The following is a 25,513-nucleotide window of genomic DNA, read 5'->3' as shown; positions in this document are numbered from 1 at the left end:
CTCAGAGAGTAAACTGAAAGGCAATTTCTCAAAGTGCTGAGCAATCAGAGCACCTGGGTGTTGGTAGTTTAACTCACAAGTGTTCATAGATGTTTGGCATAAAGTCCTCAGAAATCACTCAGTTTGGGCATAGGCACAGGCTTTTTGGAACAAAGAAACAAACATGGTTGTGCTTGTAGGCTGTGCTTGGCCAAGGAAAACAAAGTTATTGATCTTAGGGCTTTGTGCTGTGTGTCAACAGTAAAATTATTCTTTCCCTCTGGTTGCATTTTAAAGTATTTTAGCTCAATCCTGTACATTTTGTAGTTAGAATTTCTATGGCTTATTAGAGGACTGACTCTGACACAGGTGTAAGACTTTGGCAAGCAAATCTTGGGTATTGCTGCTGCTGAGAAGTTAGACCATGACATCTGACGATAGACTGTTTCCAGGTTCATTTTTAAAGAGATGAAATATTCTCACTGGGTTATTATGGGCTCTTCTCCGTAACACTCACTGTAATCCACTTAATCTCTCAATTGTAACAGTTCTTCCATTCCTGACGGTAACTTTGCATGAGAGTAAATCATTTGGACTACAAACAAATGAAAAATAAATAAAAAAGGATTAATCTTCCTAAAAGCCTCGAATCCTAAAGGTTCAGTTTAATTTCTTCAAAACTAAAGAATCACCTATCATATATATGCACATAGAGGAGCAGTGATACAACTCCTGTGCCAACTACTTGTATTACAGAGGGCAAAGCAGCATCTGCAGAGTCAGGGTATGGGCAGGCTCCTCTTCCTGGCTGCCAGCAAGCATGGCAGTGCAGCTGCACCAGCACAGAGGGATATTTGTTAGCTAAATCTAAAGCTGCTGTAAGATACATTCTCTGTCCTTTCAGAGTTCTTCTCATGCTGGTCTACAGCCCCTATAATATACCTAGGATGTCTGACAGAATCTGACTGTTGCTCATCAGTTCTTTATTTTTTTCCACATTTGCTTTCCTGTCTAGACCATAACTTCAGAGCCCTTAGTGCTTAGACATTTTAAAATTTCCTGTATTTGGATTATTTTCCATGTAGGTTCCTGACTTTGCTATCCCATACTCTTTTTGACTCCTCTCTAAATGAAGTTACCGACATTGGCAGTGGGTGACATTCCCAATTTTCTGCATATGGCAACTGAAGAGAAGCCACACCAACTTCAGTTCACAACACTCAGGGGCAAAAATGAAGGCAAAACAATAGTTTTTATCCTTTGTGCTTCAAGATCTGTAGCAATTGAGGTGTCTTGTATCTCTCTGAGCCTCCAGACTGGTTCTTCTGAGCTTCCTCAGTATGTATAGGTTGCCCAACTCTGCAACGTAAATGACTGAAGGAAAGAACGTGTGGAGGACCCCTCCTGGTTCCAGAGCAAGGGAACCGGGACAGTGTTATGGCCTCAGAACAGCTGGGCAGGATGAGGTCAGTGCTTTAGCTCACATCTGGCTCAGTATCCTGTTTGCCACAGTGCCCAGTAGCAGGTAATTAGAGAAAAAATACAGAAGAGAACAAGTATGGAATGACACTTTGCTGGTATTTCCTCTGAGCTTTAGGGAGTCTGTGGCATAGGGACTTCCAAAAGCCAGAGTCTGTATCTACATTTTCATGCATGATGGTTCTTGATAGACTTTCTATGAATTTTTCTAATTACTTTCTGAATCATTCATAGTTTTGGCATATACAACATCCTGTGGTAACGAATTCTGTGATTCATTTATGTTGTATAACAAAATATTTCATTTTCCTTAAATCATCTACCAATTAATTTTATTAGGTGCCCTTCTTATTATGAGAAACAGTGGGTAGCTTTTTTTTTTTTTTTTTTTTTTTCTCTCTGAGTTATTTTCTATTTATCTACATTGTATTTTTCTTTTCCTTTCCTATAGGGAAGCAGCTTGACACCTGTGTTACTCTGTTCAGTACATTTTCTGGATACATTACATCCTTTTTGAGACAGAATGACCAGCGGTACAATCTATATTCATGAAAAAATATATATTGGATACATATTTTTTCTAATACTTTTTAATATATAGTTCATATTTATTTTTCTTTTCAGGTGTCTGTTGACTGACATCTTCATAAGTCCCTTTATTGAATGGTAATAGTTCATTTAAAGTTCATCGCCATGTGTATATATAAACATAGTTGTGCACATGGGAAAAAAAAAAGGCTTTACTCTGCATTTATCAACAGTGAATTTCAACCACCATTTTACTTATGATCTGTATTATAAAACACTTTTAATTACTTTCAGTAGATTTGACTTTCCTGCATAACTGTGTATCACCGGCAAAAACCATCACCTTTCTGTTTGCACCTCCTTGCCTAATAATCCAGTAAGTTGAAAAGCATGAATCTCTGTTGGGCTACCCTGATAATTTTTCATCCTCTGTTGTGTAATCCAACCTCTTTCTTACTGTAGAGGATATTAAACGATGAGCCCTCTCATCCTACAATGTCTTTTTTTCCTTGGCAAGGGACTTCGTGAAAAGCTTTTTTGAAATATGAATATGTGGCTATCAACTGATTATTCTTATCCATATGTGTTATTGACTCCTTCAAAGAAAAGCACTAAATTTACAAAACCAGGATTGAAAACGTTTGTTAATACTTTGTTATTGTACTTATCCAGATGTCTTTTAATTCTATTGTTACAATTAAATGTCTTCACAAAGTTTGGAGTAAACCAGGGACCCTTTACTACTACCAAGTCTACCAAAGCTTTTTCTGCAAGAAAGGAAAATTACTGGGGATCTGTAACAAGTCTAAAATATTAGTTTTAGTGCAAAATTGGTTCAGGCTCCTAATAAAGATGATATTTAATTACAGCAATAAAGAATATGTCAGCACTACTGAACTTCAAAATGAACAGCTGTAATTTTAGTGCTTGAAGAGACAGATAAGAAAGAACCCAGTGGCACATTTAATACTCTATATTTAAGAAAAATTGAGCTTTTATAACCAGGCAGTATTATGGAAGGTTACTAACAAAAATTAAGCAATTGCATTTTATGCAGAGTGAATCTTACTTATATGGGCCTGGTTTCCTGCAACACTATCAGCATCTCAGCACTCAATACTACTATCTCATTTCTTCACCAGTGTATTGTGCATCGAGCCCAACTGATTAACTGGGATAGTTACTCAAATTTCTGGAACAAAAATGAGAACGTTGCACTACACTAGTTAGGGTACTCTGATACTAGACGTCACACCTTGCTTCAGTGACCTTCAGCTATGAGACATATCCAGCGTGTGACTTCAACATCATATCAGCAGCAACTTAGGAGGCAAGTTCCATCAGTGCTCAAATATGTGAATTTATCCTTTTGTATTTAACAAGAAAACAGATTAAACCTAGACAATAGATTTTTTACCCCTTCTATTGTCAGCATCACCTTTCCATTCACTGAGGTTCATTGGCCCTACTAAGATTCATGGCCAAAAAAGTAAGCTTTATATATTTCTAGCCTTGAACTAGGCTGGAATTCGTTAATATTATGAACTACAGTTGGAAGAAATAAGCTTTTGACTTCTACAAAAGAAAGCAACCTGTTTCCTTGACAAGAAGCACGCCAATAGCACTTCACATTTAACTTCTGTGAGCCAAATAACTTACCAGTTTTGAGTCTTCATCCTCAGTAAAGGTAAAAAAGTAAAAAAAAAAATCTTGACAGATAATTATTACTTACCTATCAAAACAAATGTGTTTCCTTGTTGTTATTATTATTTTTTTTTACATAGTATATGTATACAATATTTCATCCCCAGATGAAATAAAAGGAAGACAGAGAGATATTCCATTAGGCATTCTGTATGAAGGCTGCAGAAGAGTCTATCTAAACAAAGAGAAGTAAATGAATTGGAGGTAAATATAGGATCTTTAAAGCTGTGTATGTGCATAGGTTCTCAGTGGTGTATACAGCATTGCAGCTAAATGTGGCTGAATGCCAGAGAGAAAACATTGCACATGATCTCTGAGGAAAGCCATGATGGTAATCAAAGACAAGATACTAAAATGTGAGGGAGGGGAGAGTACTGTAAAGCTGAGAAATGTTAGGTTGAAAAAAATAATGTATATATGATAGTTTCTTAATGCAGCGATAACACAGTAATGGATAGCCTTCAAATGTTTTAGCTAGCTAGAAGCAATGTATCTAATATTTCAGGATAAATTGTAGTAATTAATCCCAAAAGGACAGAGTGACTAACCTCCATGGGTTTTATACATGATTTTATGGGAGCAAATGAATCAGGCATATGCTTGTGATGTGGTGCCAGTGGGGGAGGGAAGGAGAAAAAGAGCAGATGTTCCTTAAGAAGGAAGATTTAACAAGAAGGAAAAAGCTGAACTTCCTCCTAATAATCAACATACTCCTTCTTGGTTTTCATTCAAAAGAAAATTTCAGGAATGTCCCACACAGATTTATACATCTCAGGAAAAGGTACGTAAAAAAGGCTTTCACTTACTTACTCTATGTAAAGAAAAGAGCGACAACAACAAAGAATCAGGTAGCAAAGAACGGAACAGAATTCAGACTTTTTCATCTAATCCTTAATCCTCAAATGCACTGCCTAAGCAGGAGCAAGTAAAAAAGAAAATCAGTAACTCTTATTACAAGAAGAAAATTGCAGCCAGGATCAATTGTTGCCATTAGCCTTTTATTCAGGCTCCTGGTAAATTCTGATGATATTTTTGGCCCATTTATCTCCATAACATCATTCTTCTTCAGATGGCATTCCTAGAACTGGCATTATGAGGCTGCTCATTAGCTGTTCTTAACTGCTTTTTCGAGGTGTCTGAGTAGAATCATTTTGTTCAGAACCATGAGAATGATCCTTCTATCTTCATATCTGAAAGCTGCAACTAAATCTAAAAACCTAGAACTAAAAGCCAAAATCTTTTCTGAACTAGAAAGTTGATTTGGTGCCAACTGAATATGATGTGAGCATGTGACAAGCAGTCAATTATGCCTTCAAACAGATAGAACCTTTTCATCACTTCAGCTACTAATGTGAGGTTTTCATCCCAAGACAGGCTTTCTAAAGTATCTGAACCTTGCTCTGAATATGTGGAATACAGATGGTCAGGAGGTGGCAAGACACTGATCATAAAGCAGATATTTTTTATGTTAATGATCTGAATCAGTGATTTGGTTTGAAATCTCAGTTATATCATGATTGCTTAGTCTTCATAAGTGGTATACTACAGAATGGAGCTTCTACAACGGTAAGTATCCTACCAGAGGGACGTTTTATGTTAGTATGAACCAATCTGGCAATGCAAAAAATGTCTATGGCGAGTTGGAATCTGGTTCTATCGCTTCTGAGAAAGTTTCTGCAACCTCCTTAGGGGGATACAGTACATTAAAAATATGATAAGTATTTAATATGATAAAAATATGATAAGCATTTAAGTGTGTTAAGGAAAGAATTGTTATAGTTGTACTGCAAAAAGGAAACAAAAAAAAAGAAAAAAAAAGACTGTATAGGATTCAAATATCCAATGAATAATCAATTTTCTGATCTGCTTTCATAGGCAGTATTTATCTTTTGTATAAATTATGTCTGTGGAGAATGGGATTAGCTAGTAAATACTAGAGTTACCAATTACATTGTCAGTGTTTTCCACACTGAGTTTCAAAACTCATGATGAAAGAACAAAATGTCAGTAAGATGATGACATAAAGACAGGGACACATCTGTGCCTACTGAAAATTAACTTTGTTCCACTATTATTCTACCTATCGAGCATCATTAAACTGCATGGGTGTCTGTATATGCATGCCTGTGCATGCATATCCCTTAGGGTCTAAATTAATTTTCAGAAAATTTCCTGGACAGAACAGAATGTTCCCTTCATAATAAGCTATTATTATTATTAAATAAGTATGAACTGAAGACCTGGAGGTTATTTCATGTTTATTTGATAAGGTAGACTATATATACAGCTGTGTAATTGCACTGGAAACTGAAGTTCTGCCATAAACATGGAAAAGTCACAGCAAGATATGTGTTTGTCTTCAGGGACAAATTTGAAAACTTCCATGTTTATATCTTTGGTATTATAACAAATGCTGATATATGTTATTGTAGTGCAGAACAGATATTATAACAAACGCTGATATATGTTATTGTAGTGTGGAACATTTCTACATCTAAGCATCCATAATATTCCTTGGGAAAATAAGGAAAATACAGATTTAGTTTTAGAATATACATTTTAGTTACACTAATTCTGTCACTTTTTATTTGAAAAATACTTTTAGCATAGATGAGAGTTGGATATCATTTTTCAGGGAAGGTAGGTAACTGAAGGAAACAAAGGTTGCTATCTACCTAATTGCTCTAAAAAATCAGGCCACATGCAGCTGAAAATTTGTGCTTCCAGAAGTGTCAAAAATTGTGGCATGCTTTTGAAATCTGATCAAATTATTTTGAAAGATGAGACTACACTTATATTATGGAGTAAAATACACTCACTTTACATTCACTTTTGTTGAGTTTCATATGCTTAATATACGTTTTCATGACTGTGTCACATGTGTCAGCACAGGAAACATTAATTCTGCCCTTTTTCTATTTCAGTAATGTCTTAGATTTGATTGTATGTTGTATTTGTATGGTGTTTCTACCTTTACTATCTAACTGAAGTTATGGCATCAAGATTTTAAAAATCTATCTAGAAAAACAAAAATTGCCTTCTCCTCAGAGGTTACTGTAATTAGTCAAAAGGATTTGTTGGGCTGTCCTCAATAGTCTGACTTGGATTAGGATAGATACCAACCTAACAAACAAAAACATAAAATTGATGTAACCGCAACCTTTATCAGAACAGACAAAGCACAAACAGGTCAGGTGTTGCAGCAGCATCTGACAGGAATGACTTGTCTTCTTTAAACTTCTTAATTTGATAAGACAAAAACTAAACATAACAAATGTTATAGTACTTAAATATTATGAAATTAAACCTAAAAGGAGCAGTGCTTAGGACTGTGTACTTTCATGTTTAAATGCATTTTAGGGGGAGACTGAGGTACCTAGGTCCAAGACAGCTACCCAAATGTTTACCTCAGCCTGGAGAAACCTAATGTGTAGTTGTCTAGACATGTTTTGTTTTTTGTTTTCTACAAAAAGAAATTAAAGATTTATTGAGCCAAGTTTCAAATACAAATAAAATAGGTGTTTGACTCAGTTTTGTACTGAGAAAGCCACTATCCTAAGAGAGGCTTTAATGGGGTCCTGTCTTTTTCAATGCTATTTCAAGAATAATCAAATACACAAGCTATACTGGAAGTATTGCAGTCCACAACAAAGGAATGCCAAAGTCCCTTGTTCCCAATGTTTATTCTGTCTTGTCCTTTCAGTGCTACATATTCTAAGGAAGAGTGATCAGCTTCAATGGCTGAGATGGAGACTGATCCCCATTTCATTCTAATCTGATAAGGAGCTGATTAGGAAAAACTAAACTATATCCCTACCTGTTGAAGCCTGAGACTCCAGGTTTACCATTTCTGAAGCTATTATGTAGATGCTGGTAGCTTCCTTCTTGCTCAGTGTCTAACCTGAGAAGAGCATGTAGCATTGTGAAACCCCATATGGACAGACACACCTAACCCACAGTTCTCAGTAAAGAACCTGTTTTCAGCATGCCCATTTACTCAGTGTCACCTTATCAACTTCTCCCAAGTTTATAGGGACACTGAACTTTGGAACTATTTGAACATTCTAAAAAATTGATTTGTGTAACCATTTTTGCTTCTAGAACTATGTAGTTCCATACTTCATCATTCAAATTAGTGGGTTAACAGGGAAATGTGCCTGAGAATGTGGGAGTTCTGCATGCCTCAGTTCTGGTTCCTCCTTCAGGGACCGCATATGCATTCCGCATTGTACTTGTCTTTTACTGAAATAGCATTGGAAACAGACTGCAGTCCGTGATTTTCTGTTTTAAGAGTTTATCCTTTTCATTAGGAAGGAAAAAAATAAATAAATCTTGAATTACTTGACATTAATTTTTAATGAAATCTATTTTAGTAAGAGAGAGGCAAAACTTTTATGCATGTTCTAATTCAAATCCCTATTTTAGCCACTCATTACAGGTTTTGCAGCCATGTAAATGGGTAGGGTCTTGACCAGATACGGTAATTTAGAATACTTAACAAAGGCAAACAGCATCATCATAGCATCAAATGAGAGCAGGTGCCTCCAGAATGAGTAATAAAGCTTAAATGAGGCATTTGGTTCAGACTGTCAAAATTACATAGTTGCATATAGGTTGCTTATATACAAATGAACACTAATTCTGACTGATTGCCAAATTACTAAAGTCAAGCTTTTCTCCTCAGAAAGCATGCATAAACCTTGTTTCTCACAAGATAAAATAGGGGTTTTGTGTTAGAGCCTAGTGTCATTTTGTCTGCAGCTTGGTAGCACTGTAAATTTGGCAAGATGAACAGCAAGAGGCCCATATCCTATACACCAGGCTTCTGAACTGTCTGAGACCCAAGGAAATTTGCACAGCATCTGCTGGCGTTTTGCCTGGAATTAGTTGCTGCAATTAGCACTTATTTTCGCAAGCAACAGATCTGTCCCCAAAGAAATTATAGGTCACTACCACTTGCTGTTACACAGTTTTATCTTTTTTTTTTTTCTTGTTTAAAATATTTTTATATATAATTCTATGTTCACACCTTAAAAACATTTCTTTCTTCATTGTGTTATATTCTATTGGATCAAAACGGATCCTTGTTCTCTCTTCCCTACACTGTCAGTTCTTTTAGTATGCAGCTCAAGAAGCTTTCTGCCTGCTCTCACTGTGAATCTACTTTGGGACTTTGGAAAATGAGATCTAGCTACAAGACCAGTTGTACCTTTATTTACAGAAATAGATTAGCATACTACATTATGAGGTGTTGCATCATAAATATAAACATATTCTGTCAGACATTTCTGTAGTTAATGAAGGTATTTTTCTGCATAATACTGACACGAAGGTATATACTCATGCCATACTTTCACTATCACTTTGAGCTAACAAACACTGACGAGATAGAGAGGCCTGCAACTTCCTCCCTCCCCTTGTTATCTTCCGGCCACTTCTAGTTACTCTTACATTACATTATAACTTGTGATTCCACAGGTGTTTACACATAGTTGCAGGATGAAACAGATCTGGAGATCTACCTGGTGATAATATTAACCCTGAAAAAAAAAATATTTATATATATGCTTAGTTACTTTTGACTAAACTAAAAGATACTTCTAAGTGGATCTGTTTTACTGTACAATTCATTCACTGGCCAAATGAACACTGGTGCTCACACTGTAGTGTGGTAACAAGCACAAGCAATTCAGAGCAGGTAGGACCAGCTCTTTCTTTTGGAGGGCCAGTTTCAAATGATTGTTGAGCTACAGAGATACATGTTCTGCGCCAATACCACAGGCTAGAAAATAATCCTTGGGGGAAAGATCCTTTTTGCACACCTAGAGATCACATACAAACTCATTAGTCCTTTTCAGCAGAATTCTGTTATTTCTAGACATTGAGAACATAAAGATATAAAGAAGCGTTATTCTGTAAAGATGTTCAAAATCAATCTAAGTGTAAAAATTATCAAAAAATACCATGGAAAATATTTATTTGATTTAGCTTAACATTACATTGTTAATATATTACATTGCCTATGTAATATAATAAGTCAATATATGTCATAGATAACAGAGGTGCATATGTGGCTAGACCACTGGTGAACAAGCCAGCTCAGTTTCAAAAGGGCTGAGCACCACAGTTGTAAGCTTCTTCCTGGTGCAAAACATAGGTGAATTTTCTTTAAAATAGAATCAACACGGAAAAAGACCAACCATAGTTTCTTCAAAGCAGACAGTAAAAACACTGAAATGAAATGAAAACTAATTACAGTGTTTAGGGCAAGACAGATCTGATAGGCAGGATAGTTTATATACTAAACACCTGGTGGTACTTGGACCATGTAGTAACTCTGTAGTTCCTTATTTATTCATTAGTACTGGAACAGACAGATTACATGTTCATCTCTACTGGCAGGTTCTATGGTGAGGGGAAGAGGGTAGAGGGAGGGAAAGCAAATTCTGCTGCAAATTTCTTGTTTTAGTGAAAAAGTTTTATTTTGGGGAAAAAAAATAATAAAAAAGTCTTGAACATCAATATGAACATCGTTATCTCCTGAGAAAGAACTGATTTAAGTAGTAAGTAGAAGGGTTGATTTGAGTGCACTATTTACATCAAGTAACTCTCAGAAATCAGCACTCCAAAATGCTGACATTAAACTCTGATTTAATTGAGCAGCTGCTACAAGTGAATAGGAGTTGAGATAGCTCAGCACTTTGTTCCTCTGTTCTGCATGTACACAATAGTTTTGGCTCAACAAGAGCATTTTTTATTAAACAATGCTTTCATTTGCAGCTATAATTACATCATACTCTGATTGGAATCGAAGCACATTAACTTACAGTTCTGTGTTCTTAGGGTCTATGGCACAGGTAGTAAATATAATGATCTTACTGTTCTTCTGGCCTCGACATCTGCAGGATGCACATCTTAAGCCCTACGTCAACCATCAGATACAATGTCTAGAGATATCTTTATCTACAAAAACGTTGGAGTATGTTCTAACCGTTTTTACTTCTTCAAACCCTAAAAGTCCCAAGAAGTGCAAGCACAAAGAATGCAAGAGTCAGACGAACCCCACAAACCAAGACATTTTCAAAAAGAAAGAAACATTTGTGCATTTATTAAGTTTTGCTAGAAGTCTGAAGTGGCTTGCTGAGTTCAAAGGCTGAGTGCAGGTATTGCAGTTAGCTGCCACTTGAAGGGGAAAAGGGTGAGGGGGACAGGGCACTGGAACACATTGCCCAGAGACGTTGTGGAGTCTCCTTCTGTGGAGATATTCAATCCCACCTGGACGCCATCCTGTGCAATGTGCTCCAGGTGATCCTGCTCGGCTGGGTGGTAGGACCAGATGATCTTCAGAGGGCCCTTCCAGCCTTGGCCATCGTGTGATTCTGGGACCTGGCTGGCCTAGCACAATGAGGAAAGCGGCTTCCCAGGCAGTAGGAGGGTGATTAGAGTATCAAAAGCAAAACAGCAAAACCCGATAGCGTCACAGCTGCAGTGCTAAAGTACCCTAACGTCCACAACTGCCACAAGATGTAAGGGACTGCCTTGGTTCACGGGTTTTGTGCTTCCTAGCGAAGGGAAGCAGAGACACGAAAGTTTTGAGTAAACAGAAGGCTTCCTGGCACAACACCGTCAAGCAGCAGGCTTGCACAAAACATAACTAACCCCCAAAACTGCAGATAAATTCATATATATGTGTAGGTGGCGGTAAGTCAGCTTGAGACCCCCAGGAAGTAAGGTCCCAAGCGTTCTGGCAGCGGGACCGGGCGGGGAGCTGCCGGCACCGCTCCGCCTGTGGCTGCCGGGGGCCGGCAGCAGCGCGGGCCTTGCCGGCCACCAGGCACCACAGAAGAGAGCCCCCAAACTCCCCCTGTCCACCTCCTGCGGAAAAAAAACACGAAGAAACCCTGACGCATGGTGGGGGGATAAACCCACTTTGTAGCTCCCCTTACGGCTCCGGGCCGTTCGTACTCCCCCCCCCCCTCCAAATGGCGGCGCCTTTAAATGGAGGCGGGGCCGGGCCCCGAAGTTTGCCCAAGTTGTGGAGCGGGGCCGGCGGAGCTGCGTGTTCAGCCCGGCCCGGCCATGGGCCCCCCCGGCCGGTAGGAGCCCCGGCGCCATGGACTACCTCACGGCCATCACCGGCAAGGGCAGCCGCCTGCTGCGCGGCACCGCCGGCCGCCTCTGGGGGGTCGTGCCCGGCGGCCTCCGCCAGGTCCGCTTCCAGGACGGCCTCGGCCGCGGGGCTCCGCACCCCGCCTCGGAGCCGCCGCCAGGTAGCGGGGGGACGGGGGCTGAAGCGGGGGGCTAGGGGTGGCTGCCGAGCTCCGTGAGGAGGAGGAAGGAGGAGAGGGCCGCGTGGTGCTGGTGGTGCCCACCCGCCAGGCAGGGGGAGGCCCCTTGCCCTCAGGGAGGGGGGCGGTGAGACCAATGCCCCCGGGTTTGGGGGCGCTGCTGCGGTGTTTGTGTTCCTGTGTGTCTGCCTGGTACTTCCATAAAGTGTGTGTGGTGGGGAAAAGTTGCTTGGTTTGAGCTCTCCCGGGTGTGTGTAAAGTGGTTTCTGTCTTCCAGGTGGTCCTGGAGAACTTGCAGCGCTTGGAAGCAGCTGGGGTGCTGCTGAGGGCAGAAATAGTGCGTCTGCCTTTTGGGGGTTAGGTGGGGTGGGCAGGGCTTTTCTTTGGTCCTGTGTCACCCCAATCTTGATAATGCTGTCTGCTGTCACTGTGAGACGGTAGCTCCCTCGTGGGAGGTGGGCAGGGGGCTGGCAAGAAACACTACAAAGAACCCAGAGGGGTGGGCAGTGGGTGGGCACTGCTCGCCTGGTCCTCCTCTGCCTCCACCACGAGGGCACTAGGGAAGTAATGCTGCCAGCTGGAGGAAAGAAACAAGCCTTGCCTCGACTAGTAAAAGTAGCATGCTCTAGGGACTGCTGGGGAAGAAAGCCACATGAAGCTGAGCTTGTGAAAATGCTTTCTAAAAATCTGAGGAGCAGTATTCAGGGAACAGGCAATCTGTTTGTGCTTTCTGTCCTCAGCAGCCCTGCCCTAAGTGGGTGATCACTTCTGCCATAGTCTGTAGGTAAGTCTGAAGTCAGGCCTCTAGTGAAAAGTAATGCTGAAGTTTTATTGCTCTCTTCTTTCAGGTTATTTGGAGTAAGTAAAAGAGCTTTTTTTTATCAGAAGTAAGTTCTGCTACTTACTGTAATAGGCAAGGGAAGTGCCCATGCAGCATGAGATGTGAAGATAACAACTCCTTGTGTGTCTTGGATCATGCCTTTTATATTGAAAGGGTAATAGCTGACCACTGATGTTTGCAGTGCTACCTTGTCTTTCTTCATTCCCCTCTCTGGCCCCCAGCCTAAAGGTGTAACAGGGTGTGAAAGAGACAGCAACTTGTTTCAGCAGTGAGATAAAGAACCTCCAATAAGGTATCTACGAAATGTTAAGGGCTTGTTAACAGAGGCTATTGTTCTTTCACAGAATCAAAATGACAGTGAAACACTTCAGACATATTTTGGTCTTCAGTCAGTTACAAGGCCAGGTGTTCAGCTGCTGATTCATGTGAAGACTTGGAGGAGGAAGCTTTCTATGGCTATTTTTTCCTCCTGCTCTGGCACAAAAGATTAATTTGGACTGCATTATATTGTTCATTTTTTTCCCCCTCTGTCTTTTAGCACAAAGTGTATTTCCTCATTCTTTTATAGTATAATATTTAAAGTTAGCATCAGTGAGAAGGTGAGTATGGTTCCGGAATGTGAGATGGATTTCTGCAGATACAGAATCTGATGTGTCTTTCTGACAGAACTATACTTTGGGTTAATTCTAGGCCAAGACTACTGCTGAAGTCATTAGATCATGGCTCTGTACTGTCCCTTCACAGGGTTTCAGCTGCTTATAGGCAGAAACAAACTCTTGTGGAATTCAGAAGTCTTCCTGTGGCAAACACTTGCTGGGTTCCACAGACTGTTTGTGCTATGGTGGTAGGTGCTATGGAAGCTGTGACAATGATTACAACAATTAAATAGAGGTTGAATTTCAATTTAATTAGATATGGGTCCCATGACACTAATCCAAACTGTAATGGCAAACACTAACTACTCCAAATGTTCAGTCTGTATGCAGTGCTCTGGATTCATACTTATTACTCTAGCATTTTTCCCCCCACCTGTGACTTTTAGAAGGATCTTTCTGGTGATTATTTTCTTTACATGGTTCACTAATGACTCTGTTATTTCTTAGAATAGTTCTTCCATAAATATGCTTATTCATACTTCCTTGTGAAATGTGAAAACTAATTTTGGAAACAAACCAAACTTTTTTTAATTATTTTAAAACTATTTTTATTTTTACATCTTAAAGTATCTCAATTTTGTTCTTGTAATATTAGTAATTCTACAGGCTTTTTTTTTTTTTTGGTTGGCCTTTGAAGCAGTTTAATAGCTGCAGTGCACTGTAAGGTTTCTAAGTTCCGGGAAGTTATCCTGGCTGAACGCTGTACCTCAAATCACTGCTGCAAGCCTATATCCTTCAGCAGGTACGTGCTGAACAGTTTGCTCTTTCTTAGAAGGGAGGAAGGAGAGGTTGGGAGGCTGAATAGTGCCGTGGGAGGCTGTAAACCTGTCTGACCAGTTGGTTGTTTGTGTCAGCAATGCTGGTGGAATAACTTGATGAAGGCATTCTGTCTCTTAATTAGTGTCATGGAGGATAAAAATGTAAGGAGAAACACAGGTGCTGGAGAAAGCATCCAGCTCTAACAAAGGTGCTACCAATAATTTAAGTCTGTAATTACTCGAAGGAAGAAGTCATGTAAGCTTTAAAATGCCACTTCTAAAGGTAGTTGATAATAGTAATTGATAACTTCTAGAAGAAGCCAGTTTATGCGTATGGCCTGGATTTACTGACAAGCTTTAGAACAGAATCAGTCACAGAATGGTTTGGGTTGGAGGGAACCTTTAAAGCCTGTCCAGTTCCAGCCCCCTGCCATGGGCAGGGACACCTCCCACCAGACCAGGTTGCCCAAAGCCCCATCCAGCCTGGCCTTGAGCACCCCTGGGTATGGGGCATCCATAGGTTATCTGGGTAATGTGTGCCAGTGCCTCACTACCCTCTAAGAGAGGACTTTCTTCCTTATATCTAATCTATAGATATAGATCAGATAATTTAAAACCACTGCTGCTTGTCCTGTCATTCCACTCCCTGACCAAGAATCCCTCTCCAGCTTTCCTTTAATCCCCTTTAGGTACTGGAAGGCCACTATAGGGTCTGCCCCAAGACTTTTCTTGAGGCTGAACGACCCCAACTCCCTCAGCCTGTCTGCATAGGAGAGGTGTTACTTGATCGCTTCTATGGCGCCCTTCTATACTTGCTCCAACAGGTCTGTGTCTTCCTTGTGCTGGGGGCTCCAGAGCTCAATGCAGCACTCCGGGTGGGTTCTCATGAGAGCAGAGTAGAGCAGGAGAATCAGCTCCCTCACCTGTTGGCCATGCTGTTTTTGTAGCTCAGAAAATCAAACATATCCTGGGGTGCAAGCATGCACGTTGCTGACTTTTGTTGAGTTTTTCAACAACCACCACCCCCAGGTCCTTTTCTTCGGGGCTGCTCTCCACCTGTTCTCCACCCAGCCTGTATTTCTGCTCGGGATTATCCTGGCTCAGGTGCAAGACCTTGCACTTGGCTTTGTTGAACCTCATGAGGTTCATGCAGGCCCACCTTTCAAGCCTGTCCAGGTCCCTCTGGATGGCATCCCTGCTGCCCAGCCACGTCAACCACATCACACAGCATGGTAGCTGTGTATCTTTTTTGTCTTGTTTATTGGTGTATATATTGCAGGTGTTAGTGTGCTGAAATTTCATGTGTTTTTCTTTGCTTTAAGATGCAACTCAGGGCTTTAGGGAATGTGTGATTAAGGGTAATCCTCAATGCAGAATTAACTTGAGCATCCAGTTTAATTTGAGTCTCAACCATACAAACATTACTTAAATGAGCCAACAGCATGTCCCATAGCTTAGTATGCTGTTTCCTTTATCTGCTGTGGAAGGGAGAGCATTGCTCAAAGTTATTTTGCTTCCTTTCTGTAGCACTGGTGAGATAGTATGCAAACTCCTGTTTTGTGCAGCAAAGTTCAAGAGGCTGCTGAGGAACTTTAGAGGGTACAGCAGAAGAGTGCCAGTATATTTAGGGGCATAGGATATACAACCTGTATGGGGCTGAGGGAGCTGGCCTTTAGCCTTGCAAAGCATCAGGGTGGCTTAGGGGCAATCTGAGAGTGACCTACATCTGCTTAAAGGGCCATGCTCTTCTCAGTTGTAACAGATGATAAAAGAAGGCACAACAGCCACAAGTTTGGGCTTAGGAGGTTCAATCTGGACATAACAAGAACTTCACAAGGAAGGTGGAACGTCACTGGGACAGATTACAGGGTAATTTACGTAACTCAGAAATCTTACTGGCTTGCCTCCACCAAGCCCTAGCTGACCTGATCTGATGTTGACAGTAGTCCTGCTGTAAAGTGGAGGTTGGAATAGATGTACTTCAGATTTCTTCCAGGTAACACTTTGATCCTGAGTGCAGGCTTCTACACCTGGAGTCCTTCTCAAGACATCCTCACCTCGCTTCTGTCTGCAGTCAGTTCATGGAGGGAGAAGGTGAACTGCACATGCAGCCTTCCTGCAATATATCTTTTAAGTACAGAAGTTAAAGAAATGAAAATCAGTCATTCAGAACATCCTCATAGTTTGTCAGAAATTGTTCTAGTTGCCTTCTATTAAGAGATTGTGATTATTTCCTCTTTCACCCAGGCTGAATTTGATAGTTCGTTTTTTCAACCATGTGGCCTGTGGGTTTATTTACACTTCTTGTCGTATCAGCTCTTGACTGATAACAATATGCAGTATTTCCAGTAAGCCATGTATCCTGTAGGTGCTCTGTACTATAGTGAAGGTAACAGCAGTGCAAGTAGAAAGAAATATTCAGGGCCAAGTTACAGTGCATTTCTGAAGTCCTGCTGTGAAACTTAATATCTAATTTATTAAATCTCAGATTAAAGCCCTAATAGAGTAGGGTATTTTTTTCACTTAGTTTTTTAAAAGTTAAATGCTTAATAGGGATGAAGTTTAACAGATATATGATAAAGCACGATAGAAGCTTCAAAGTGGAGAGTTTGACACAGTTCTTGTGTTTTCTTGTACACGCTGATCCAGATTAAGCACGTGTAAAATGCACCAGCACCCTCTACAAATACATTGTTTCTCTATCATGTCTGAAAATACTTCAGTTGATACATTCAGAGATTACATTTTCTTATGCCTGTGTTGGGCTGGTGACTCAGTCATCTTGTGATATGTTAATATATGCACAATCTTTTCTTCCAAATGTGCTCTACTAGTTTATATCAGAAATTTTTGAGTGTTCAGTGGATATGTGATGTTAAATGTTCTTTCACTTCACCTTATGCTTTGTACTACTACATTTCACCTTGCTTCTTCAGGATTTGGGACTACAGAATTCCTAATGTTATTTTGACTTTTGTTACTGACTTGCTGTTGGCTTCCAATTTTGTTTGCTGATATGTGATTGAGTTCCTTTTAAGGCTAGTCTATTGGGTCCTCATAAGTATATCCCTCCATTCTGCTAGTTTCTATTTCACTTCCCTGTTTAACTAGTTTTTGGCATAGGTAATACTTCTTAATTGAGTTGTTACTACTCATTAGGATATATTAGTTGTTTTACTAAAGTTTTGTTTCTATTTCAATTATCTGCTAGATTAGTTTATAATATAGGTACAATTTATTTTATTAATGATATCCTTTGATTGTATTGCATTTTTCTGTTTTATTGTGTCATGTTGCATTGCTATCTTTCTGATTAATTCCAGTTTCTAACATTAAAACTGTTTTGAAGCTCATGTTCTGCTGAGGTCAGACCTTCAGTGCCAGCCTTTATAACACAAGGGACTCCTTCCTCCCACATAGAGGACTGTTGTCCAATTGAATTTCATAAGGTTCCTTTCAGCCTATTCCTCCAGCTTGTCTGTGCCCCTCTGAATGGCAGTCCAACCCTATAATATGTTGACTGGTCCCCCCAGTTAGATGCCATTTGCAAGCCTAATGCAATAAACTTGTACAATACAGTATTTACAGAAGCGTTAATTATAACTTCACATGCATGGTAGATCTATTTCCACGATTGCAGAGCAGTTTTAGAGCACGTCATTTTACAGCACATCATCTGCTGCATCATTAGGATATGCTAACTGATTCTGAGCTCCTGAAAAAAGTAAGCACCATTGTCTTAAATATGACAAGGTGAAGTGTAAAATCATGAAGATGTGAGCTAAGGTTAACTGGATTTATTGCTTGCCCTTCAAGCTGTGTATTTGCTGTTGTGTTGATGTACAACAAAATAGTTATAAATATCTGAAATTAAAAGACTATTGTCAGAAATGCTTGTAAGTTAACATCCTTTTCAATCTCAGAGTATCATTTTCTGACTTGCATGTTTTCATTATTACATACATGTACATTTATTTGGCCTGCCAAAAGGTTCTACAGTAAGTGGAGATTGCAGCTGGTTAGGCTCTGACATACTAAACTCCATACGTATATATTTAGGTGAAACATTGGAGGAAATTTACTGTTATTAACACATTCTGTGGCATAATCAGAAAACTTGGTGAAGTATTCCTGTTTTTTTTTTTTTAGAAAAAGCCAGTGTGATGTAGGTAGTAGGAGTGTCATGCATGGAGCAGGCTCTGTCTTCTAACCATTTCAGGAAGTGGCCTGCCAATACAGGATACCTTAAATCTGATTCTACTGATTATTCTTCTGTCCTGAAATCATGTAGTTAATTATTTCTGCCTACATGCTATACAGCTGACTAGAGGGTCCTGTGTTATGAGGATCACGAAATGAACTTAAATCGGGGTTGTATCCATGTTGCAGGAAAAAGTTGTTTTGATATGTTTGTTAATACTGCAACATCATTCTGAGGTCTCATGCATTTAGTTTGGGCCTGTGCATTTAAGAAAAATGAGCAAAATGGTCATGAGATTTATCATTTATCTCAGTGGTTTCAAGAACATGACTTACTAGGAAAGACCGAACTACACAGTGGCAAGCAGTTCCTTAGCATAGGGGAGAAGACAAAAGGGGGCATTGTTTATGGTGCTGCCTTGGCCAGAACTGCTAAAACTTCAGCTAGAAAGCTGTAGACTAACATCTTGTAGGCTACTGTTTGTCTCTTGTTCTTCACCCCCTCACTCTCTCCAGCTTCCTAAAATTTTAGGATATAACTGAAAATAATAGTTCATACTTAACTGCAGGAGGAGGAGAAGGGTCAATGAGACAACTGCTCTGCTGAGATGTAGCCCCTGCTGTTAGGAGCTCAGGGGTGGGGAGAAGGAACATGTCACCAAGCCTTCTGGAATACAGAGATTTCCTATTTTAATCTTTTTGGTTCTTTATAAATAGATTACAAAGATGTAATTGCTACTGAGCAGAACTAATCTAATAAAAATGTAGCATCTATTCTTCTGTTTTATCAATTAGGAAATTGTTTCATGTGGTGCTAAATACTAACTTATTAGGTAATCTTTCAAGGGAAGGTTACTTTCCTTCCTTACTTCCTCATGTGATTCATTTTTTAAAATTTCTACCTCATGCTGTTTGTTTTTTTAATATTCTCTAAAAAGATTTTCCTCGATAAATACTTAACAAGTCTGCTGCCTCTTTCTTAAATGCATACGTATATGTTGTGTAATGCACAGTTCTTGTTTGCAAAAAAAAAAAAAACTCCACTTTTTTATTACATCTTCTTGACCATAATAAGCTCAGTGACTAACTGCAAATAATTTGAATTAATTGTTGGCTTGTTTCCTTTTTTAAAGGATTCTTGTTTAGCTTATAAATTCTTCTGGAAAAAGTTGTTTGTGTAATTGTTGATAACAATTACATTAGTAAAAGAACAAAGTTTGAGTATCATTGAAAGCTATTTAATATTTTAAAGTTTGTGTTTTAGATATTGCAGAAAAACAGTGGAGTAAAGAAAGATTAATACATTTTACTCCATGGAAAACTTGAAGATATTTGTAAGCAGTTCTACTTGGGTGTATTTCACTGCACTGTGTGTTTCTTGGTTCAAATCTTGTTCTCTTTATCAGCACTTACTGCAAGAAGTCTAAAGGATGTGCTAGAAGCATGAAAACTGAAAATGGGAAGTTTGCAAGCCAGGGCAGATGGTTTAAGAAATGAGAAATGCCACCCTTGTCATACTGATTTGAGACGGTGCCACATGGAAAGTACTTTCAGTCAACCAAAATTCAATGGTGAGGGGCCTTACAGAGGCAATTAGTAGAAGCCACCCGTAAATGTTGGAATTCAACTTAAGTTGTCTTCAAATGTCATATGAGTGATGCTACTATTACGTATTTTAAGACTCAAATTACCTTATCTGAAGCTCTGTTCCTAAAAACCTCTTTCCTAATTTGTATAAATAAGTTAGAAAGCAGGACTCTTATTCTAGTTCTCTTGATGAGGTAGCAGTCCTTACGCTTGTGGTGGTCTTATTCAGGTGTGTAGCTAAGCTCCACCACAACCACTCTCTCACTCCCTGTTCTCAAAGGGAAAAGTGGAGAAAATATGATGGAAAGCACTCCAGGCTTGAGATAAGGACAAGGACATCACTCCCCAACTATTGTTATGGGCAAAAGAGACTCAGCATAGGGAGATTAGCAACACTTATTGCCAGTTACTAACAAGCTAGAGAAATTATAAGGAAAGAAAAGAATCTAAAAACACACCTTCCTATCCACCCTCTTTTATCTCCTCACCACCTTGAGTGGTGCACAGGAATGGGGGCTGTGGTCCCTCCCTGCCCCTGCTCCCTGTGGGGTCCCTCCCATGGGATGCTGTCCTTCCCGAACTGAGCCTGTGGGGGCTGCCCACAGGCAGCAGCTATTCAAGCACCGCTCCCATACAGCTCCATCCCCCCAGGAGCAAACTGCTCCAGCATGGGTCACCCATGGGCGGCAGCTCCCGACCCCCTGCTCCTGCGTGGGCTCCTCTCCACGGGCTGCAGCTCCAGCCCAGGGCCTGCTCCTGTGGGGGCTCTCCATGGGCTGCAGCCTCCTCCAGGCCACATCCACCTGCTCTACAAGGGGCTCCTCCATGGGCTGCAGTGTGGAGATCTGCTCCATGTGGGACCCATGGGCTGCAGGGGGACAGCCTGCTCCACCAGGGGCCTCTCTACAGGGGAACTGCTGCTGTGTGACTGGAGCACCTCCTGCTGCACTGACCTTGGGGTCTGCAGGGCTGCTTCTCACTCCTCTCTCTCTCCCAGCTGCTGTGGCACAAGTGTTGTTTTTTCTTAAATTTGCTGTCACAGAAGAGCAAACATCACTCATTGGCCTGGCTCTAGGCAGTGGTGAGTCTCTTTTGGAGCTGACTGAAACTGGCCCTTATCTACTATGGGGCAGCTGCTGGATTCTTCTCATAGAGGCTACCCCTGCAGCCCCCTGTTACCAAAACCTTGCCACATAACTGCGCTACAATGCTTCACTAAACTCATCATCAGTTTCTGTATGCTTGCATCCAGCATTCAGACAAAATATTGTTTTGGTGTCATTTTGGATGCTGTCATCTCTACCTATCTGTCTTCTAGTTGTAGTCTTTTAAGTCATACACAGTTCAAGTATTCTGTTGTTGGTTACGGCTCTGATGCATGTACTCCTTCTCTTCAGGGTATCAAGCTGTTGTAGAGACCCAGTCCTACTAACTGGTAGTTCAGAATTAAATCATCAACTTAGATGTTACACAGTGTCGTCTTGTTTGTCTGAAACAGCATGGCTACAGACCTGCGAATATTGCACCACAAAGCCACTTGTTAAACACGTTTAGGCTGATTCTTGAGGTCCTGTGTGACACAGCACAGTCAGTGGTGTCGGTCTCATACCTGTGGTCTGAGAACACAAAGTGTTCACATAAGTAAAATGAGTGATTCCCACTGCTGCTGAGGTCTTCTCAGACCACTGCATCCTATGCTGACAGCTGTGTTGGCTTTCCCATGTCTCCTAGCACACTAGGAATACAAGGATGGCTGGAAGATGAGTTTACTTTCATTCAGCAAGATCGCTGGAGGCTTTATAGCGTACCACCAGGGAACTAGAACACATGTCCCTGCTACTCTGACCCATTTTCACAATTAAAATACTGCCCGGTTTTGTTTCTGATGCTCTTGGTGACGTGCACGAATTCTCAAAGATCAGACAGCTCAAGTGCTCGATGTGGGTAGAGGCTGGGAGTTTGATGGTGATTTCCATGTGCTTGTCTGGCTGGGTGGGGGGTGCACACGTAGCCCAGCACTGCCTGCATCCATCGCTTCTAGACCCAGGGGACTTGGGTCAAAGTAGAACGTGAAGCATTTGCATCCTGTATCCGTGTAATGAGGAGGAAATAATGCTATCAGAGGGAAAGGATCAAAGTGGGCACAGATGGATGGGAAGGGGTTGCTGCATTAGACATGGAAGGGGACATAAAAATTGTAGATCATGAGCTTTTGGGTGTCTAGTGGTGGGAGTTCTCCTGGGATCTGCTTTCCTTATATGTGCCTTCAATAGGCTCCTTCCCTCCCCCTGGTTGCCAGTATTTTCCTGAAATGTTGTGAATATAATGCACAGTAGATCCATCTGCTCTGGAAAGGAATTGCCTTTCTGCTTTATTTCTGGCAAAAGGAACAGAGCTCATTATCTGAGCAAGGCTGTATTCTTCTATTCCCTTGCCAGAAGAGGAGAGAATAACTTAACTTGACCTCCTGAGGGGCACCTGTCTGGAAATTCTTTAGACACTTGCATGCACAAGCTAGAAAGAAGAGAAAGGAAACCTAATTTTGGAAGGGAGGTGTATACAAATGAAGTATGTATATAAGTTACAGTATAGGATTTCTGTATTTCTAGCTAATGATGGGGGCTGAGAGAATTTGCTTGTTCTAATAGAGGCCTGTTCCATGTATAGGTTAAGGCCTGTATGGGATCCTAAATGACTTCAGCCTGTCTTCCAGTGTATCCTTTGACTTGTGAAAGAGTATTTGAACCAGCCTTCTGTGGCAAGAAATGATTAGACTGCTGGCAAAGTTTTGATAAGATTGGAAAATATAGCACAGATGTAAGTCTAATGGCCTTGCAGTCTTCAGCAGCTTGACAAGGAAGCACACATATTGCAAGGTTGGGCAGAAACTTTGGCAACAAAATATTTGATGTGGAAGAGGAAAATGTTGTATGCTGTCATTCTAGGTGCAACTTCCAGTGTGTTTTACTCATTACTGGTTGATTCAACTTCCCTTGGAAACATTTGTGACATCTTTAAAAGTTTTTAATATCATCAGTAATGAAGGCTTCTTTTAGGTATTTTTTTAATTTTTAAATCTACAATTAGTAAATTAGGGAAGAAATGTCTTTTAATGTCTTGGATGAAGACGGCAGGATGCAGAGCTACAGTTTTCAGACTCAGAATTTCTAGAGGATGTTTAAAAATCGGCTTAACATCTTGAATATTGTTTATAGCTATTAAAACATCATAATATAATCTATATATCAAACTTTATCTTGTGGGCATGGGAGCACTCTTGTACAGACTTGCTTTTTAATATATATATATAAAAATGTAGAATTAGTCCAATGTATATTTCCTTGTAGGAAGAACACCCCAGGAAAGACTTATGTTGTTGGCTAGAAATCACTTTTATTATTGCCTTCTACAGCTTGCCCAGTGTTGCAATGTAAGATAATTGCTGAGGTGTTAGATCTTGGATGTTTATTTTTTCCTCACTGCAGAACTTTCTATGTAACTTATGTATTTTTTTTTTCTCGTGTCTTGATAGTTTCAGCTACCTATGCAGAAATTTGTGGGGCTGGGAGATGAAATTCATACAAGCATTCTTCTAATCTTTTTTCCTGTGTTGCTGTCAGGATACTAATTAAAAGTAGTGTTATGTAGAAGCTGCTGCAAGTTTGTAGCAAGCTTACATATTACCTCAGCTTATGTAAACATAAAGCATGCTTTCTGCTCTCAATTTTTGCATGTGAAGCTGTTTTAAAAGAATATATTTTGTAAAGTTTTTCTTATGTCCAATTTGGTTTGAAATATTCAACTGAATATATTCAGTTATGGTACCAGCAGTTTGTATCAAAACAACAGTAACTAATGCCAGTGTGGTGTGGAAACATAACATCTCGTGTAAATATTTTGGGTTTCTTAATAGCAGATATTTAACTGTTGAAGGTGGAGACCTTGTGACAAAGTTGTAAGTTAAGGGATTTTTCTCAAGACTTGTTCATAGATGGATATATTAAAAATTATTTTTAAAGACATAGTATTGAATGCTTCTTATTGAATCATGTGATTACACTCTTACACTGTCTTTGTCATAAATATATCAAGCAGATTATTCAAAAAATAAAAGGTACTTAGGTACAAATTGTTGATTAGCTTACAAAATGGAGGTTGTCAAAATAAGATGTGTCAATAGAAAGAACAGCTCTTAACATGTGTTATATAGAATCCTGCTATTTATGCGTAGGGTGTACATACTTCACGTTTGCCACAAACAGGATAATTCTGAAGTTAAGTATGAATTCCCTTTGTTTTACATAGAAACTTTAAATACTCTGTACTTACCAAACACCATTTAGCTTAAAAAAGATTAAAAAAGATTAGTTCATACACACAGGGAATGCTAGATCATCTCCCCTCTCGACAAAAGCAGACTGGGTGCAATAGAAAACCAATTAAAAACAGCAGTTCCAGAAATGTTGCTTGCCTAGGTCACCTATTTAGCCTTCCTTCATTAATAGCTTCCTGGTTACTAGCAAGTACTTACGCAGTTAATTGATTCTCAGTTATCAGTGGTTTATATTGGTCAGATTCTTAAAGCATTGCAGGGGAATGAAGTCGTTATTCTAGCAGCTGGCTGGCTGTTCGAGAGCAAGCTGTGTAACTGGTGAATTAGATGTCTGCCCACGGGGCTGTAGTCAGCAGCCTGTGACAGTACTGAGAGAGGAAAATGAATTTAACACGCACGTTGCCTCAATTTTTTTCAGACACTGGCCAGAAGAAGACCCCAGACAAGAAAGATGGGCGACGAATGTCTTTTCAAAAGCCTAAAGGGACTATTGAATATTCTGTAAGTTGCTGTTTGATTATTAGAATGTCATTGCAAAGCAAGTGCAGACTTACTTTCAGTACTAAATATAAGCAAAACAGTGATGTGCGTTACTTTTAATCTTATAATTTGGTATATCTGACTTATTTTAACAGAAATTAAATCAGCAGTTAGACAGCTAGTAGTACTTGACTAATGCTTTTATAATACTTCTTTAAGTTGCCTGCTTTCTTCAAAAATAAAACAAGACAAAACTAAAAATAGTACTACTATCAAGCTAATCAATGTGGTGAATGATTCAGTTTTATGTAACTAGTTTGAAGCAGTAAATAGCATTAATTATAAAATCATGTGCAAGCTGCCTGCTTTCAGCATTGCTAATAAACTGTTGACACTAGGAGAAAAAAACAGAATGCAGGGATGGGGGAGGGTTGGCTGTATCTTGATACTGACCTTCCAGCCGCCTTCTAATAATTTTCATAGATCTATACCTTCTACAGTATGGATCTGTTCTTCCAGCAGTATCTGAAAATGGAGCCTTTCTCTGCCTGTTCTGTTCTTGAAATGACCCTCAAACTGTGCTGCAGTCAGCTTTTCACATTTATGGTTACTAAGGGAAACTGAAGTGAGAAGTATCTGTCTTGTGCTATATAGTGGAAATATAATTAAGCCTTTAAATA

At 39.9% G+C, this 25,513-nt stretch overlaps 1 protein-coding gene across 8 annotated transcripts in view; it reads left to right on the top strand.

The window, feature by feature from the left end:
• Nucleotides 1-25,513, top strand: part of OXR1 (oxidation resistance 1) — a 268,677-nt gene that overhangs the window by 179,773 nt on the left and 63,391 nt on the right. For 4 of the 8 annotated variants that reach the window (XM_038173761.2, XM_027452596.3, XM_027452590.3 and 1 more), the window contains exon 4: nucleotides 24,772-24,854. In XM_038173761.2, the coding sequence (XP_038029689.1) occupies nucleotides 24,772-24,854 (83 nt within the window). Of the gene's footprint in view, nucleotides 1-11,657; nucleotides 11,961-24,771; nucleotides 24,855-25,513 lie in introns of those variants that run through there. The other 4 variants (XM_027452597.3, XR_011807379.1, XM_027452598.3 and 1 more) reach the window with 4 other exon arrangements.

This window comes from Anas platyrhynchos, chromosome 2, assembly GCF_047663525.1.
Source record: "Anas platyrhynchos isolate ZD024472 breed Pekin duck chromosome 2, IASCAAS_PekinDuck_T2T, whole genome shotgun sequence".
Taxonomy (NCBI): Eukaryota; Metazoa; Chordata; class Aves; order Anseriformes; family Anatidae; genus Anas; species Anas platyrhynchos.
Note: the sequence above shows the minus strand (reverse complement) of the source record. Positions and strands in the feature narration are given on the sequence as shown.